This window comes from Aquila chrysaetos, chromosome 9 (genome assembly GCF_900496995.4).
Source record: "Aquila chrysaetos chrysaetos chromosome 9, bAquChr1.4, whole genome shotgun sequence".
Classification (NCBI taxonomy): Eukaryota; Metazoa; Chordata; class Aves; order Accipitriformes; family Accipitridae; genus Aquila; species Aquila chrysaetos.
The window spans coordinates 32,155,978-32,172,286 of record NC_044012.1 but is presented as its reverse complement, the minus strand read 5'-3'; the positions used below and the strand labels follow the sequence as shown (position 1 = coordinate 32,172,286).

At 42.7% G+C, this 16,309-nt stretch overlaps 1 protein-coding gene across 17 annotated transcripts in view; it reads left to right on the top strand.

Moving 5' to 3' along the window:
- PITPNM2 (phosphatidylinositol transfer protein membrane associated 2) overlaps window positions 1-16,309 on the top strand; it is a 143,717-nt gene that overhangs the window by 78,645 nt on the left and 48,763 nt on the right. For all 17 annotated transcript variants that reach the window (XM_030025196.2, XM_041126109.1, XM_030025202.2 and 14 more), the window contains 3 exons: window positions 9,852-10,066; window positions 11,694-11,815; window positions 13,562-13,795. In XM_030025196.2, the coding sequence (XP_029881056.1) occupies window positions 9,852-10,066; window positions 11,694-11,815; window positions 13,562-13,795 (571 nt within the window). The remainder of the gene's footprint in view (window positions 1-9,851; window positions 10,067-11,693; window positions 11,816-13,561; window positions 13,796-16,309) is intronic.

Here is a 16,309-nt window from a genome sequence, read left to right as displayed (position 1 = left end):
AGCAACATTTGTACAAATTGATGCTGCACATATTTTTGCTCTGTCTTGCGAGAGCCTGCTGCTGACAACCTGTCCTGCCTTTAAGTTTTAGGGCTTTTTTTAGGAATGTGTTTTACACTAAAAGAAAAGCAGCTAAGAATGATGGTGCTGCAGATGCGGCGCAGGTAACCTGCACCTGCTTGGGTGAGACTGGTCCCTTCTTCAGGGCCTTCTGCACACTCAGCTTTGCCCTGCTTCTGCTGGCTGGGAGTCTTGCAGGATTTGGGGCTGGAAACCCAGAGGGAGGAGGTTCTTGCAGCCTGGGTGCAGCGCAAAGGGGTGTGACCCCCACCTCAGACTGCTCTCGGGAGAGTGAAGAGGTGTCAGGAACAGACCCGGGGTCTCCTGGACACTAACGTACCTCCTGTCAGAAAGCAGATCTACATGTGCTTCTCTCTGCCAGGAAGACCATTCCCGGGTGACATCTTCTTTCTCCTTGTGTGTTTAGTATCTCCTTGGAGGCAGCATTACACAGTGATTGAAGCACAGGACAAAAGGCCAGCAATTCCTGTGTGATAGTCCCAATTCTTTCTTGGTAATCTTGAGGGAAGAGCCCCATAGTATCCTTGCTGCAGGCAGGGAGGTGATAAGATGGCAGCTCCCTGCAGAGCTGGGAAGGACCCAAAGGGGAACCCTCCTGGAAATTGCAGCCGTGCAGCGCTAGGTTGGAAAGACAGATACTAACTACTTTATGATTACTCCTAAAACCATCTACCTAATAAGCTAGTGCGTTCGGATATCCCCAATGAAACCAGACTATCTTGAGGAGGAAGGGCAAAATGTACTTGACTGTCCTGATGGCTCTGAGCATAACCCCAGCTGCAGAGTGTGTACGACAGACTCACTCCTGCTGAGACCGAGTCACTGCTGTGATTTCTGATCTGCCGGAGGATGCATTGCTTCCAAACCCAGTGTTGGGCAGGGATGTGAAGGTGGTTCACTGATCTGTAAAGTGTGTGGATCTGGAGGAGACTGTGCTCATGGTCAGCAAAGTCTTAGGTCTCTGTGAAATGTCTCCATATTGATAGAGCTGTCCTCTTTGGCCATCTGATACAGCAGCCTGGAAAGTGGCCATCTTTTCATGGCATTATGACTAGATTTCTGCCAAGATGAGGAGTCTTGCAATTTCTGTCCACACACACACACTTTACAACTCTCTCTCATTTTAGGACTCCTTTTGTTTCTTTTTGACTAGATGGTAGGAACACTTAAGACCAGGTTTTATGTTCAGCTGGTGACGCACTAGTGTTTGGGGGAAGGGGTATTGCCTAGATGGAATGAAGCACTGCACATTGCCCAGCCATTGATCAAACCTAGAAGAAGGATATTTAAAACAGCTGCTCTTTTGCCTTTATTAATAAAACCATTGATGAGGAAGAGATTTCTTTCTCCTCTCCCCAGGGTTTCAGGTCATTCCTATGTGTCCAGTGCAATGAGGCTCGGAGTCAAAGTGCTGTTGTAAAGCTTCATGTTCTGCTCGTTATCTTGTTGACTCGAACTAACCTTCCTTTGCTAAATAAGTATTGACACTGGCCCTTCGTGTATTATTTTTTTTAACAGCACTAATTGGATTAAAATAATTGTCATGCGTGAAGGATGCATGTTAGAGCGCAAAGGGCACATGGAAACCTCAGATGTGGGCACCATGGTTACAAGTGACATCACTTGGTTTGCTGTTAATGGTAATGATTTGTGTGCAGCGCTGAAGCCTGAGTGAAGATGGTCTAAACTAGACCCAGTGGATTGCCTATGCAGTCCCATTGCCATGGAAACAGATGTTGCAGTTTAAAGTTGCCTGCATTCATAATGTGGTGCACATGGTGTAAACAAAAACACGGTCCTGTGGTGTCCACAACTTCTGAAAGGGCAGGAATAGTGTTACTGGGGAGAGTGGGAAATCCCTTTGCAGTTGGACTTGGTTTCCCATTAAGATAGTGCCAGCTTAACTGTGCACAATGAGATGTAGTAAGCCTTGCCTTTGAGTAACAAGAACAAAAACTCAGCAATTTTGTTATTGAAGGACTGCCAGTCTGACTTGATGTGGATTGTTTCTGATTTTTACCTTACAAAGTGCAGGCTCAAAAGTAGTATTAAAACCCATCCCTTGGGTAACAGGGATCCTAGGTCCTGCCTACCTTTAATATTGTCTTTCCAATATAAACATTAAGACCATGCTCATCTCCTGCAAAACAGGAGTAAAGAAGCTTCCCTCTCTTCCCTGTTTGAGGACTGTTTTGCTGTATTTTGGTAAAGGTCCCTAATGAAGATGACTGCTGCATCATGGTTAGGATGCTGAAATGGGGCTTGAAAGATCTGGGTACTAGACGTAGCCCTGCCAGCAGCTCAGTGTCGTCAGTTTACTTCTTCCCTCTTCAAAATGGTGCCCTTTTGTTGATTCCTTCACCTTTAATGTGAGAGGACTCGGCTATTCTGACTGTGGCACAAAAGCCTTTGTCAGCAAGAAGTTGTGTGTGCTGTTCTACTTCAGCACTCTACTGCATTAATAACAGTAGGGGTGATTTTTATTTTTAATTTAATTCATGTAACTTCGTGTTTGCTCTTAGAACATGTTATACACTGATAAAATTATGTTGGTTTTGATCTGATCTGAAGTTCTCCTTAGCTTCTGTAAGAGTGGAACAGTACCGTCTCCTCTGCTCCATTCTTTCACACTGAAAAAAAGCTTTTTGCTCAGGTATCACCCTGATTATGGTGACAGGATTTTAATTGTGTGTTTCAGTTCTTTGACACCCACACATTTTGAAAAGAAAAAACAACAAAAACCAGCTTGGGAAGTATGGCTACTGTGCTTTTAGGGTAAACCAACATTTTGTTTTCATAGTCAAAGACCTGATTTTTGATTACCTGCAGTAAATACTGACCATGAATGGTGCCTGGTCTATCAGATACCTGTATCAGCAGGCAGAAGGTTGCTGGTGGTGAAAGCAGATTGCTCGTAATGAATTAGATGTCAGTTCAAATGCTCAGAAAGGAGTGGTTAACAGAACACAGAGCTGAGTCATACCGCAGCAAGAGACAGCTGAAGATAGAACGGATACACCCATGTGCATGCACATCGTCACTGTACATGTTATCCATGTACAAAAATCCTGTGCTGGGAAAATGTGTTAAGAATAAGCCATGCGTTAGTTTCAGGACCTTTTGGTATTTTCCAGTATCTCTATCATTGGCTTTCTGGTTTTAGGTGCTGTTTAATTCTGGCTTGCAGCAGCTATGGCTGAAACTGTGCATCTGTTGTCATGCTGTTTTATTTGTGGTGTTTGAATGCTAGTATCACCACAATAAGGCCAGATACATGGCTGAGGCTAATCGGCTGCAGTGCTTATAACCTCTCCCAGCATTTCTGTAAAAGGCTATCACGTGCAATGCACCAGTCATAGGCTAACTGGTACCTTCTTAGTACATGCAGCTTCTGCTCTGGCACAGTGCCTGCGGGTAGGGGATGATGATGATGGCTGGTAGGCAGCTGCCTGGAGCACATTGAGGAAGGCAGTTGGTGATGGGAAGAAGGCAATGCTTTGGAAAATCAATTAGAAGAGTGAAATCTCCATCAGCCTAAATAACGTCCGACTGGAGATAGTTGGGATTATTTTTCCCTTCATGTATGGAAGAGATTGAAAACAAGTAGTTTATTCCTCTCCCAGCCTAAATTTTGCTACTCAGCCCCTTACATCTTAGGTACCTTTGTACTTCCTTTCTAAAGCTGAACAGAAGAATATAAAAAAATAGGTCTGATTAGTGAAACCAGGTCTTAAAATCTATCCAATGATGGCAGGAGTAGCTTCCTAAGTAGCTTCAGGCATTTTTGTTGTCTGGTGGATTGCGTGAGGCAATTTAGGCTTTCTCTGGTTCCTGAAGGACTGGTCTGTTTCTGGGGACTTAATTGGCATTTGTGGTAGCCTTAGCATCCAAAACAATAAAAAAAGAAGTAATTGGTCATAGAGAATGTTTTCTCAGCCTCCCTTGCCACAACAGTATGAGCAAGTATGTTAGCAGGACCCTCTGGGGATATTTGCTGTCATGTTCTTGTTCAGTGGTTACATAGATGCCTTTGCTGTCCTTGTTAACCAAAACCATCAACCAGCTGTAAACTTCTTGTATCCATATCTGTGTCTAAATGGGATAAAAAAAGTCCCAAGGCTTCAGTGTTATTTTAATGGATTTTCCCAGAAGAATTTGTCTGGACTATCAAAATACCCTGTTGCCAAATGGGAGCTGGAGCAAAAAAAACCTCAGAAATCTTCTGGTTATTGTTTCCAGGCAATGATTTGTGTTTTCATTTTTCATGGACAGTAGGTCTACCAAACATAGTGCTGTCAGTCTTTGTAATTCAAATAATTTCAAATCAAAACTCTCATGTGTCATTGAAGTAGGCCACTGGTACTGTGTAAATATATTGCTGTAATGCACCAAGAAACTTCATCGTGAAGCTAAAGCATGTCAGCCTTTTGTAATCACTATCTAACTTACTCAGATTGAGGAGTTGTACCATAAACAATAATCAGTGGTAAACAAGGTAAGATTATAGCTATAATCTATTTTTAAAAGCTAGAACAATGCCTGGATTGCCTATTATGACCGTGCAACCTACCCTGTCTTTACTGTTCTCTGCAGTACCATTGCAGTGCTCAAAGTAGTAAGTAATAATAATAAAAAAAAAACTTTAGGAGAAACTAAACCGCTGAGCCATTTGCAGTGCTGCTGTAGGCTTTGCAGAGATTCTCTGTGTGTGCACCTGCGCCTGTGTGCAGCCTGTGCTTTGCTTCAGGGCTGAAACACAAGGAGAAGGACTGTTGGTTTAGGATAACATTCTTCTTGGTGTTCTTCTGAGCAATGCTGCATTAGTTGGTGGGGTTGTTTTTTTTTTTTTGAATTTACCAAAAGCAAAACACTACAAGGCAAGTTTAATTTCCACAGCCTGACTTCTGTATTTCTCCAGCTGATACGATAAGGTGTATCATAGCTGTTTTATCCAGCATTATGCATTCTTGTTCTGTGAATGGTGTTCCTCCAGCTGTAGTGTGACTCCCCAAGTTGTGGGGGTTTCTATTGCTGTCAACTATCATTCCTTTACTGAGCTGTACCCCGCTAGAAAAACATACAAGTTGCATTTAGTCACCTGGCCCCACTCAGCTGTGCCAGGTCAAGTTTGCTGGACTAAGGCTTTACAAGATGTGCTCCCTGTTGTTAGCTGGTAGTGAGGCACATTTCTGACTGGGAAAGGGGGTGAAAGATCTTGAGAACTGATCAACCTGTCTTTGCTAGTAGAAGGCTTTGATTACAGCCGCTTGTCTCCTGTTGTAAACGGCAGATGATAAATGGGGTTAGGCTAGCCCAATGTTTAGATGACATTCATGGGAATTATTCATCTATGATTGTTATGGTGAGGTCATGTGCTGTGTCCCATGCTATGCTGCTGTGCCAAGAGATTTATTTTAATAGAAGCCTTTAAGTAACTGGCATTCTTGCTAATCATGGTGCATCTGCTTCTCTGGGTTCCCTGTTATGAGTAATTTAATGCTATTACTTTAGCTAGAAGGGATCTGTGTCACCATCTGTCCTGGAAAGCTATTGATGGGGCTGTGCAGAGCATGGAGTGTCATCAGCAGAGGAGAGGGACTTCTAAAGGGATGACTGAGTTTCCTGTTGTAGTACAATGTAAGATGGTTTACTGTGATTACGGCTTAGATAACTTGCATATAAAGGCTGTTAGCTACTCTTTGATTTTTGTGGGGACCATTCCTCAGATATTTATATAGAGGGAAGATACTGTTATCAGTTAGGAGCAAGTAGTAGTAACACAGGTAATTGCGAAATAAAGTCTCTAGTTCTCACAGGGGTATGGGTCTATGAGGCTGAAACCTTCAAGACTGACCCTAAAATGTCTGCACATCTGCCACTCCCAGCAGACAGATATTCTTTGGAGAGGGCTTGCCAGGCACTTCAAGCCAAATGCTTTCCTAATCAATGGTTATTTTTTAATTGTTGTTTACAGACCACTTCTTGTAACAAGCCCTCTCCATGCTGTAGCTGAGTCACAATAGACATGAAGAGGCTATATGGTTGAAAAGCAAATTGCTCTTCACTTCTGTAAGTGGTGTACTTTCACAGTACCACTTAAGCGCAGAGTATCATCCTGGTCTCTCAAGTGCATGTGGCTGATGTCTTTATTGTCTGAGAAACTTATCTTCTTTTTGTCTTTGTGACTGGTTAGTAATTGTACTGTTCACCATCTAACCTGGCTTTTTTGGTCCTTCCTGATCTCACTGTGGCTTGTTGCCTTCTCAGCAAGCTAACCAGTAAGTATGAGACCATGCAGGCCTGGGAAGCAGCTTTGTGTAGGTTTATTGTGTGGAGTTTTTCTTTGGTCATGCTATCCTTCCCAGCGATAAGTTACGTTGTGTTTTGAGTATAAATTGGCCTGACTCAAAAGTCCTGGCTGAAAAGATAGTTTGGGACATAAACTTTGCAGCTCTGATTTTTTTTTGTTTTGTTTTGTTTTTGTTTTGTCATGCAGAGGTGCAGCTCCTAATTCACATTCATCTAAGAAAATGTTCTTGCTGTCCCTTGTCATATCTGATGTAGATAAGTGACAAGCAGGAGGAATGTGTAAGGCCAAAATTTGCTTAAGGCTTGTAACTGGGTGGAAGAGGCTGTGGGCTGGAGTTCATCATCTGGAAAGGCTGAAGGAGGAAGCATGCCCACTCTCAGAATACAGTTCACGGTCTCCTGCAGGTGCAGAGAAGTGAATAAAATAATCAGAAATCAGAAATGGAATGCGAACTGACTTCCGCAAAGTCTCAGTTAATTTGGGTTTTTCTCTTTTTCCTTCCCTCGCAAAGTGTTGCAACCATAACACCGTGCCACCTGTCACATCTCCCGTGATCAGACAGCTCTGTCTGAGAAGCTGAGTGTCAGCATTACCAGGTCACATGGAAAAGCTGCTTATAGAAGTATTCATGTAAAGCAAAAAGTGGCCGGTCTTGCAGGTTCACCAGGGTTCTAGCTGTAGAATGAGAACCAGGGAGCTCATCTTCATGTGGAGAGATTTTTGTAAAAACTGGCTAAACGGGGGAAGGAAAAGTGGAGAACGTTAGTGTTAGCTGTATGTGTCTGGGCTATCACTATTGCTGGGCTTCAAACCAGAAAGGTTTGAGCAGAGGTCCTCCCGAGCCTGGATCCAGCCCCATAGTTATGAAGGAATTGGAGTTTGTTTTTCTGAACTGGTTCAGATGTAAACCATTTCTTCTTGTGTTGAAATAAAAAAAGATAGATTCCTCAATTGAAACCAATGCAGAGACTAAGGATGTTTCATCCCCAAAGATGGGTAATACTGATGCGGGCATGGATCAGAACAGTTCTGTTTGGGGGCTGAGGGCATAGGCAAGTGTCTGTGTCCTGTGCCACCCCAGCCTGAATCCTTCTGTCATGGAGAAGTCACGTTTCAGGAGACCGCCAGAGCCTGGCTTTGCTTTGAATGCTTGTCTTTAGTCTTCTCAAATGGATCAAGTTAGGGAGAAACCTCCTGCTTTGATCCATCTTCAATCCATTAGGAAACACAACAGAAGAAAAGAGAGGGTTTGGGGGAACTGTATTAAGCCAGGGTGACATGATATTGCAAGGTGGGGTGCCAGGGGCTTCAATAAAAGGGAACACATATTGCAGGAGAGCTCCCTGGCTGCTGCTGATCTGTTTGATAGGAGCTGAAGTCAGAATTGGCAGCACAGGATCTTGAACCTTCAAACTTATGCTCATGGAAGCAGCTGGCCCCTTCCATAGCCCTCTGAAGAGCTTCAAGAGGTGGAGAGCTGTAAGAGGAATGCAAGGCATAAGATGTATCTCAGATGTGGCTCTGAAAGGAAGAATATGAAATTGCATTCTGAGAAAGAAAGCCTAGAGGGTGGTTTTATCCATTTTCATATCAACTATGGCTATTAAAACAAAATAAATCTTCAGTGTTTTGGTTTTCTAATTCAATACAAGCGTTTGTAAATCTGGGGACCCAGTTCTGTGTAGGTCCGGCTTGGCACAGTCCTAGGAAGTGCTGAGTCCACTTGGTGCTGTAGATTTCTTTTGAAATTGAGAAACTCCTAAACATGTTTCTGTCCCAAATGAGGGCTTGCAGATTTGATGGGAATTGCTGGTAGCCGTGCAGTCTAGAATGGAGTTTCAAATGCAGCTGATGTACGCTTCTACATGTGATAATTTGGCATGAAGAGAACCTGTCTTTCCTCTGCTTATGATTTCCACGTGCTTCTGCCCTATAATAAAACTCTAGATCTCCATAATTTGTATCAACTGTTCAGAGCAGATGCTGTGCTATTATTCTGTCTGACACATTCGCTATGCCTGCTGGGTTATTGCCTTTTCTGAGACCTTTGAATTAACCAGATTTTTGGGTCATCAAGATTGTTTAATGTTATTGTCATAAATATTTGTACAGGACTTGGTCAGTGCTTATGTAAGAACTGAAAGACAGTAATTTGTTTTAAGAGGATGTGTGTTTTAATGAACTGCCAGCTGAATGTTAGAAATAAACTGTAAAAAAGTGCTTTTCTTTTGCAGAACTATTGCAGTTTGTGGGGTGCAGAGAAAAATTACTATTTAGATTCTCAGTTATTTAGATTTGTCAGTTACAGCTGCTTAAATTTAAAATCGCTTGAGAGCTCTTTAAAAAGAGGCCTATTTACTTCTAAATGGCTGTGTTGGCTTATCATCCTGTCCTCAAAAGATGAGAAGCTGATCTCTTGCATCTCATTAATCATTTTCTGTTAAACCATGTTATCCTTCGAATTGTTGGTATGCTGAAAATGGGAAGTTGTTATTGTGTTATATTTCACAGTTGATTCTTGTATAAAATTCCATTTTTTTTCTTAACTTCCAAAGTATTGTGCTCTCAAATACAAACAATAAACTCAGAATACTAACAATATGAATCGGTTGTTTGGAAATGATGAAGGTTATACATCATCCAATCTGCTGAAATGTGTTAGAAATGAATAAATATTTGGTTTACCTCTAGCTCTTCTCAGAAGCACTGAAATTAGTATTTTTTTATTGAAGGAATTTTTGCCAGGTTTCTCAATGAGGGACAATACTACAAATAAGCCAAAATATGGAAGCTGCCAGGGGGTGCTGTGTGCATTCTGGCAAACTTGGGTTGTTTCTTCTAAGTATCTTAATTAGCAGAGCATGATCTCCAAGCTGTTCTTGGAGAGCTGCTGCCATGCCAGACCACAAGCAACAAGCCCCCAAATCCTGTGGCTTTAGGTCATAAAATAGTCTTTAGTACTGTGATGTTGTGCCGAGCGTGTGTATGATTCTTCACGCTGATACAACACCACAAGAATGTGCCAAGTCGGACAAACTCCCCTTTGCCATGTCATCTGCTGATGCGAAAGATTTTTGTGCTGTTGGGTGGTTCAAAGCTGGAGCCAAGGTTTAGTGTGCTCTCAGGAAGAGTGATGTGTAACCTGTTGGAGGAGCAGGAATTGATGTGCCATTAGGTCTCCATTCAAACTGTCTCTTAGTGTCCAAATGCAGATTTTTAGAGGATCCCTAATAAATCAAATCTCTGTTCCTGTGTTGGCCAGATGAGTCTCTAAATCTTTCCTTTATAATCTCTAGGTTTGGTAGTCTTACTGCCAGGGTGCTGCTGCAGTTCTGCTGTCCATATGAAGCTCTGCTCAAACGGAGTCCTAGAAACCATCCCCCAATGTTCATGTGCTTTGAGACCTTGGTATGTACAATGCACTGGAAGGATTAACTATGTGATATATTTTCCCTTTCAGAAAAAGAGCAGAGAGGAGACATGTGGGGAAGGCAGTGGAGTAGAGATCCTGGAGAACAGGCCATACATGGATGGACCAGGAGGCAACGGGCAGTATACTCACAAAGTGTACCACATTGGTATGCACATACCCAGCTGGTTTCGGTCAATATTGCCCAAGGCAGCTCTGCGAGTTGAAGAGGAATCATGGAATGCATATCCTTACACAAGGACAAGGTAGAACTTAGCAAAATGTCCAGAGCTGTTTCCCTATTTTAGGGGGAGGATTTGATGTCACTCTGTGTGGCAGTGGCATCTCTTCCATCTCCAGTAATATCCTTTAGTGAAACTCGGGTCAAGTCCTAAAATTCTTACACAGTGCTTAATCTCAGGAGTGCAAGTGTTGCCTGGGCTGAGTGCATACGTACTTGAGAATTTGTGGCTGGTTGCTCTAAAATGTGAGCTGTTTTGTCTATCAAAGTGTCGGAAATCTTGAATGGTTTTTATTTAGTCTTGTGTCCTGCACTGCATGTTCTGCTTAACATTGCAGATATCTGATAGCTCAGTGAAGTTATAAATGTACACGGTGATGGGACAATTACCATGTTGAACACTGTCAAGTAAGACAGGGTTCATTTGTTCTAGGGGGGAAAGTGTTGGGAGAGAAAAATCTTAATAAATAAATCTAGTGCTTCTTTTCTGGGAACTGTCTTACTGTGATTTAGCTAGAAAATAACAAACCTACATCCTATGGTTTTCACCCTGAGAAGGGATGAGTACCAGAGGCTCTGTGGAGCCCTCTGGGACCAACTCGTTCCAGCTGATTTTGTCTGGGAGGACTTCAGATACCCTGGAATAAATAGCCTTTATGCCAGTTACTCTGGTTTAGAGCATTTGCCCTTTTTGAGGCTTACAAGTCTGATATTGCTGTCATCGTTCATAATAAAAAGTCTTTAATGGATATTTTTATTTTTATCAAAAATCTAGAAAAGTTTCATAGTTCTGTTTTAGCTGGTCTCTACAAGTGACACAAGTCTGGGAAAAGGTGGGGAATCAGTGTCTGCATACAGGTCGTTGCTCATGACTAAATATAATGGAGCTGTCTGACTTTCAAGTGACTAAAGTCCACTTCCAGTCTCTTTTTATCTATTCTTTTGAAATGCCCATGAGTCAGTCAGTTGGCCAGGAAACCTGGCACTGCACAGAACTAGTCCGTATTTTATTCTGCCATAGATTCTAGGCAAGAGCTCTGATTTTCTGCTGGCAGAGGTGCATTTCCAGGGTGTGCTTGTATTAGTATCTGTGTCATAAACGTATTAGAATAGCGGGCCCAAAAGTTATCTCCTTGCTGAAAACTGCTCCTTTAAAGACAGTCTCTCCTGATAACAGTATCCTGGAGGAGACATTGTCAAATTAAGTTGCAGGTTTTTGTCAGTGTCTCTGCAAAGTGAGATGACTTGTGGTCCCCTCAGGCTTTCTACTTGCTTGTTGCCAGCTGGGAAGTTGTTTCTTGGTCAGTGTGGGTGCCCGATCTCCAGTAACTGCGTGGGGTGCATTGGTATCCTCTCACTTGTAACCCATGTAAGACCTCATGAGGAGTACATCCCTTTGCTGTGGGCTTGGGGTTTTACTAAACCGGAGCTATTCCACTGAAGCCACATGCCCAAGGTGAGCTCCTGTCTTAAGAAGTTTTTAAAAAAAATCTCTTTAATCTATACAGTTGGTATTTTAAGCGTATCTGAAGTAAAACATGAGTGAAGGCTGGCTTGGATTTGAGGCTGATTTTGTACATCTCAGGAAAGCATTTTCTCCGCTTGCCAAGCTGAGCGGGATTTACTCTAAGCTGCATTGTTCTCACTTTCAGGTATACGTGTCCTTTTGTGGAGAAATTCTCCATTGATATTGAAACGTACTACAAAACTGATCCAGGAGAGCATGTCAACGTGTTCAACCTTTCTCCTGCAGAAAAAAGACAAACCATTCTAGGTGAATAGCCTTTTTCTTTTATTTTTCCTTTATTCTGCTTATTTTGGTTTGGTTTTTGTTTTGGGGTTTTTTTTTTTTTTTTTGCTTGGTATGTCCCATCTGCCTGTCCATCCCCTCCCTAAACACACACCTGCACCCCTGTCACTGTTAGGCTGCAGGGTGGGGTTCCAACAAGTAGAGTGAGGAGACCTGAGTTCTCCTCTAGGCTTGATGTAAATCACACAGAAATCATTTCAATCTGCTGTCTGTAAATTGAAGCTGATGCTTTCGTGTCTTACTTGTCCCCAAGGGGAGTAAGACATCTAATGATTTTGGGGGTAATAAATAGAAATAACCATAGAAAAGGAAAATATTGCTTTATAATTGTGTAATTCCTTTGCATATATGAAAATCATTCCTATCTGCACTTCTGAAACATGAAGGCGTATTTGATTTTTGCTTCCTGTCCTTTTAGTCTTGCCCTCATGCAGGTTAACACTTCAGCTTCGCAGCTGTCTTTAGAAGATTGGGTTAACGAGCCTTATATATGTAAGGATTTAATGAGAAAAGGCAAAAGGGAACATCTTATAAAAAGGCAGAGAATGGCAAGTGTCATAGTGATTCCTCTGTCTTGCTGTTCATCGTGGTCTGTGCTCATGGCACTTGCCGGAGACCCGGCTGCGTGGCAGGGAGTGCTGGCAATTACAACCATGCAGGACTGAAGCATCCCTTGCTCTGAAGGTGCTGGGACTGGAGAACTGTTGAGCTCAGGCTGACTTCTGTCAGTCCCAGGCTGGCTTCTGGCAGTCCCACGTGGCGCTGGCCACAGTGGGAGCTCTGGGGAAGGACATCTAGCAGCTGCGCTGGCTGTGCTTGAGCACTGTTGGTGTGCGGGACATGGCAGCAGCCCCGTGCAATTCTACTTGAGTGTTAAGAGATTTAAACTTCTTTGTTTTGAACTTCAGTGTGACTGTCCTCGTTCCTAAGCCTATCTGATCAGGCTTTCGGTACTGAACAAATAGGCTTGAGTCATGCTGCCTCACTGAGAAGTGTCAGAAGAGCTGTCGTTTCTTGGGAAGTGCAATCCTGCCCTTCAATCCAAAATTCAAATGCTTCTGCTGAGGTCTGGGGTGGGGGCTGCAGATCTTTAAAATACATTCATTCACTCTGCTCCCGTTGCAGTTTCCACTTCTCCATTGTTGAAGTGTTAATTAGGACTTGAGTTAAACTTTCTGCCTTCCATAGTACGTCTGGTCTAACAATAGCATGTAAGGAGTTACCAGTAACCTCACTTGATGGACTCAAAAGATAAGATGTTCAGTGGGTAGTGTCTTTTCCATAACAGTGCTAAGAAAGGGCAGGTGTGTTTAACAGTCTCAGATGAGACAGAGCTGCAGCACTGTGAATGATATTAGAAAAGCTGAAAGATGGAATGTGCAAAAGATCTTTTTTGAGCTGGAAAGATGGAGTGTGCAGATCTGCCAGAGTGCTGTGAATCTGCAGTCACTGTGGGCAAAAACATCTATTTGGAGCAAAGCCTCTGTTTGCTGGAACTGTGTGTACTAGTTCCTCTGGCAGAGCTGATCGCTGCCCAGCAGCAATGTATAAACAATTTAAATATCAGTTGTTTAAGTGTAAGTAAAAAGAAACTAAATTGCTGTAATGCTTCTGGGACTTACTAAAACAGAAATAACTCCTGAAAAATGGTATTTTCTTCTTTTGTTCAGGAAAAGGAAATGTCTAACTATTTCTACTCTCTTTCTATAGATCCTATTGATATTGTTAAAGATCCTATCCCTCCACATGAATACAAAGCTGAGGAGGATCCAAAGCTGTATAAATCAGTGAAGACTAAAAGAGGCCCCCTCTCAGAAGACTGGATTCAAGAGTACAAGAACAACCCTGGAAAATACCCCATCATGTGTGCATATAAACTGTGTAAAGTCGAGTTCAGATACTGGGGGATGCAGTCGAAAATCGAGCGGTTTATCCATGATGTTGGTGAGCATTTATAGTCTTGGAAAGTTCACTGTCAACTCCCTAATGTTGTTTCTGAATTGAAACACAAAGGTGAGGTATGTGCAATGTATCATATCCCAAGACATGTCTGTGAAGAGATTCTCAGATCTGATTACTCTCTTGCAGAGCTGTGGGTCAGTTCAGAAAAAATCCTGTTATTCTGTCACTTATAATCGTGGTATGTATGAATCCAAACCACATGTAGCCACTGAAAGGGTTTCAAGTCCTGTCTAGGCAAGATCTTGGCATTCTCTTTTTTTTTAGATAAGGATTTGTCTGTTAAACTTTGCCAGATCATTTTCAAAATCTGCCAGTTTTCTTTATTGTGAACAAAATCCTGAAGGGCTGCTCAAAGAAATAAGCTTCACTTCTGAGTCCTAAGTGGTTCTAGAAAACCACTCCCTGGAGAGTCTCTAGTTTCTGCCTGCCTTGTGACAGGGCTAGTGGGTCTCTGTGGGACCATACATCTCTGTCCCCTAGGCTGCGCTGTTCAGGGCTCCCCACTTCACTGTACTATGATCTATCACGGGTCATTGACAGCTCTCATTTCTGAGTAAATGTGCTGCTTTGACGCATCATTCTTAGTCAGTGCTTTTAAGGAGGTATTGTTTGTGTCCCAGAAGTAACTAAGTGGAGACAGTGCAGGTGGTAGCAGTGCTGGCAGTAATTTGTTCTTTGCAGAAAATCTGTAACGCAACTGACAGAGTTTCTGCACCTTGCCTCGAGGGACAGGATCTATGGCCAGGTGGAAAACCTAAAGAATGTTTTAAAGCAGCAATCCTATCTCAAAAAAAGTGCAGAGCTATGGCTGTCCTCTGGCATAGAAAAGGCCAAAGAAAGGCTGTGTAAAGGATGCTGCCTGCTTTCTGTACACAGTAAATCCTCCTACATGACCACTACAGCTGTCCTTTCTATATGCAAAACTTCTTTGAAGTGCCTGATGCTAGCCTAAGTAAGTAATTTTATAGTTCTTTTCAGTCATACTGTGCTCCTGAGAGCTAATGTGGAAAACACTGATAGAGCAGCAGAGAATGGTGTGCACCACTCTCTGAATAGTCACAGGTTGCTTTCTTAAAGCTCCTTTGGTTTTACTTTACCCCCAGATGGAAGTTTTCACCTGTTATAGACTGTATTACAAGTGGCTCTCTGCAATGAACTCCCTTGGCATTTCGGTGACATGGGTTAATTTAGTGTATACTGCAAAACATGGGGGCAGAATAACAGCTCCATTGTATCTGCTAAATGAAAAAGAAGCATGTGACTCTTCCAGTTGTTCAGAGGTGTTTGGCATAGATTAAACTGTGGTCCCTTAGAAACGTTTCTTTTATATTTTGTGAAAGATTGCCTGCCATTTTCCTCTTGATTGAGGCTTTGCAGAGAGCTGAGCCAGCTCATTGTCTGCCTTTCAAAAGCGTTTCCACTCTGTTATAATGATGGCAAATACTGTTTTTCAAAGTGGTTAAGATGCATAAAATCAAAAAAGTCAAGGCAAGACAAAGTTGAGTGAGTGAAAAGTGAAAGCAAAAGCTTTGGGTATCTACAGATGTGTAGTCTTCCCCTGCAATGGGATAGCCATGGGGAAGCCATTAGTGAGTGGGAAAAGTGCCACAGCACGTGTACCAGAGACAGCAAAGTATGAGGTTGTTTAAGTTGGAAGCAAGCTATGAAGATGTTTAAGTTGGAAAGATGTGGGCTACAACATGACTGGCCAAGCTTATATGCTGATCCCAGTTTTGGGGTTTCAACTGGTGACCGAAAGCAGATGGAGACCTTTGTGCATTGTGCAGCCGATGGTGGACCCAAGCTCTCAGGTGCCAGAGACGTTCTTGTGGGCCAGTCCCTCCTTGTCATTTTTCTCTTGGTTCCTCTGTTCCCAGCTCCTGCAAATTTGTTTCTTGGGGAATTAGCCCACTCTGTGCAGGGCCGCCAAGCCAGCAAGAAAACAGAGGCAGAAACCAAGAGTGGGATCCAAACTCTGCCCAAGGAGGAGAGCGGTACTTAGTGGTACAAACTAAAATTAGAGAATGAGTTGAAAGAAGAACCCATCTGAGTTAAATGATGGATGGATTATGATACGTAGAAAGGCTACTGAGCGTGGAGGGAGTAACTCTGGGGGATGGTTTTGAAACATTCTCAGTCTTACTGAGTGCAATAGCCATTTTTTCTGATGACTAATTGGACAGTTACTCAGTGCTTTGACAGCCTGAGACACAGACTAAAATTGTGGGCTATTAGTCTACTTGGCTGTAATATTTGTGTGCTTTTTTACTCCTTTCCCATAGAATTTAAGTTTAATTGGACTGGCAATGCGTAATGTTCTGCTCCCACTTGCTTCCTAATGGTGCACGTGGGTTATGATTCTTTTGTTGTTATACAAGTGTGTTGACTGTGTATGGGTTATTGGTTATATACTACGGCAAAGCATGTTCCCATCCCAATAACTGGAGCTTTGTCTAAGCCACTGCGCCTTAGGCCAAATGTGCCCAAATTGTTGCA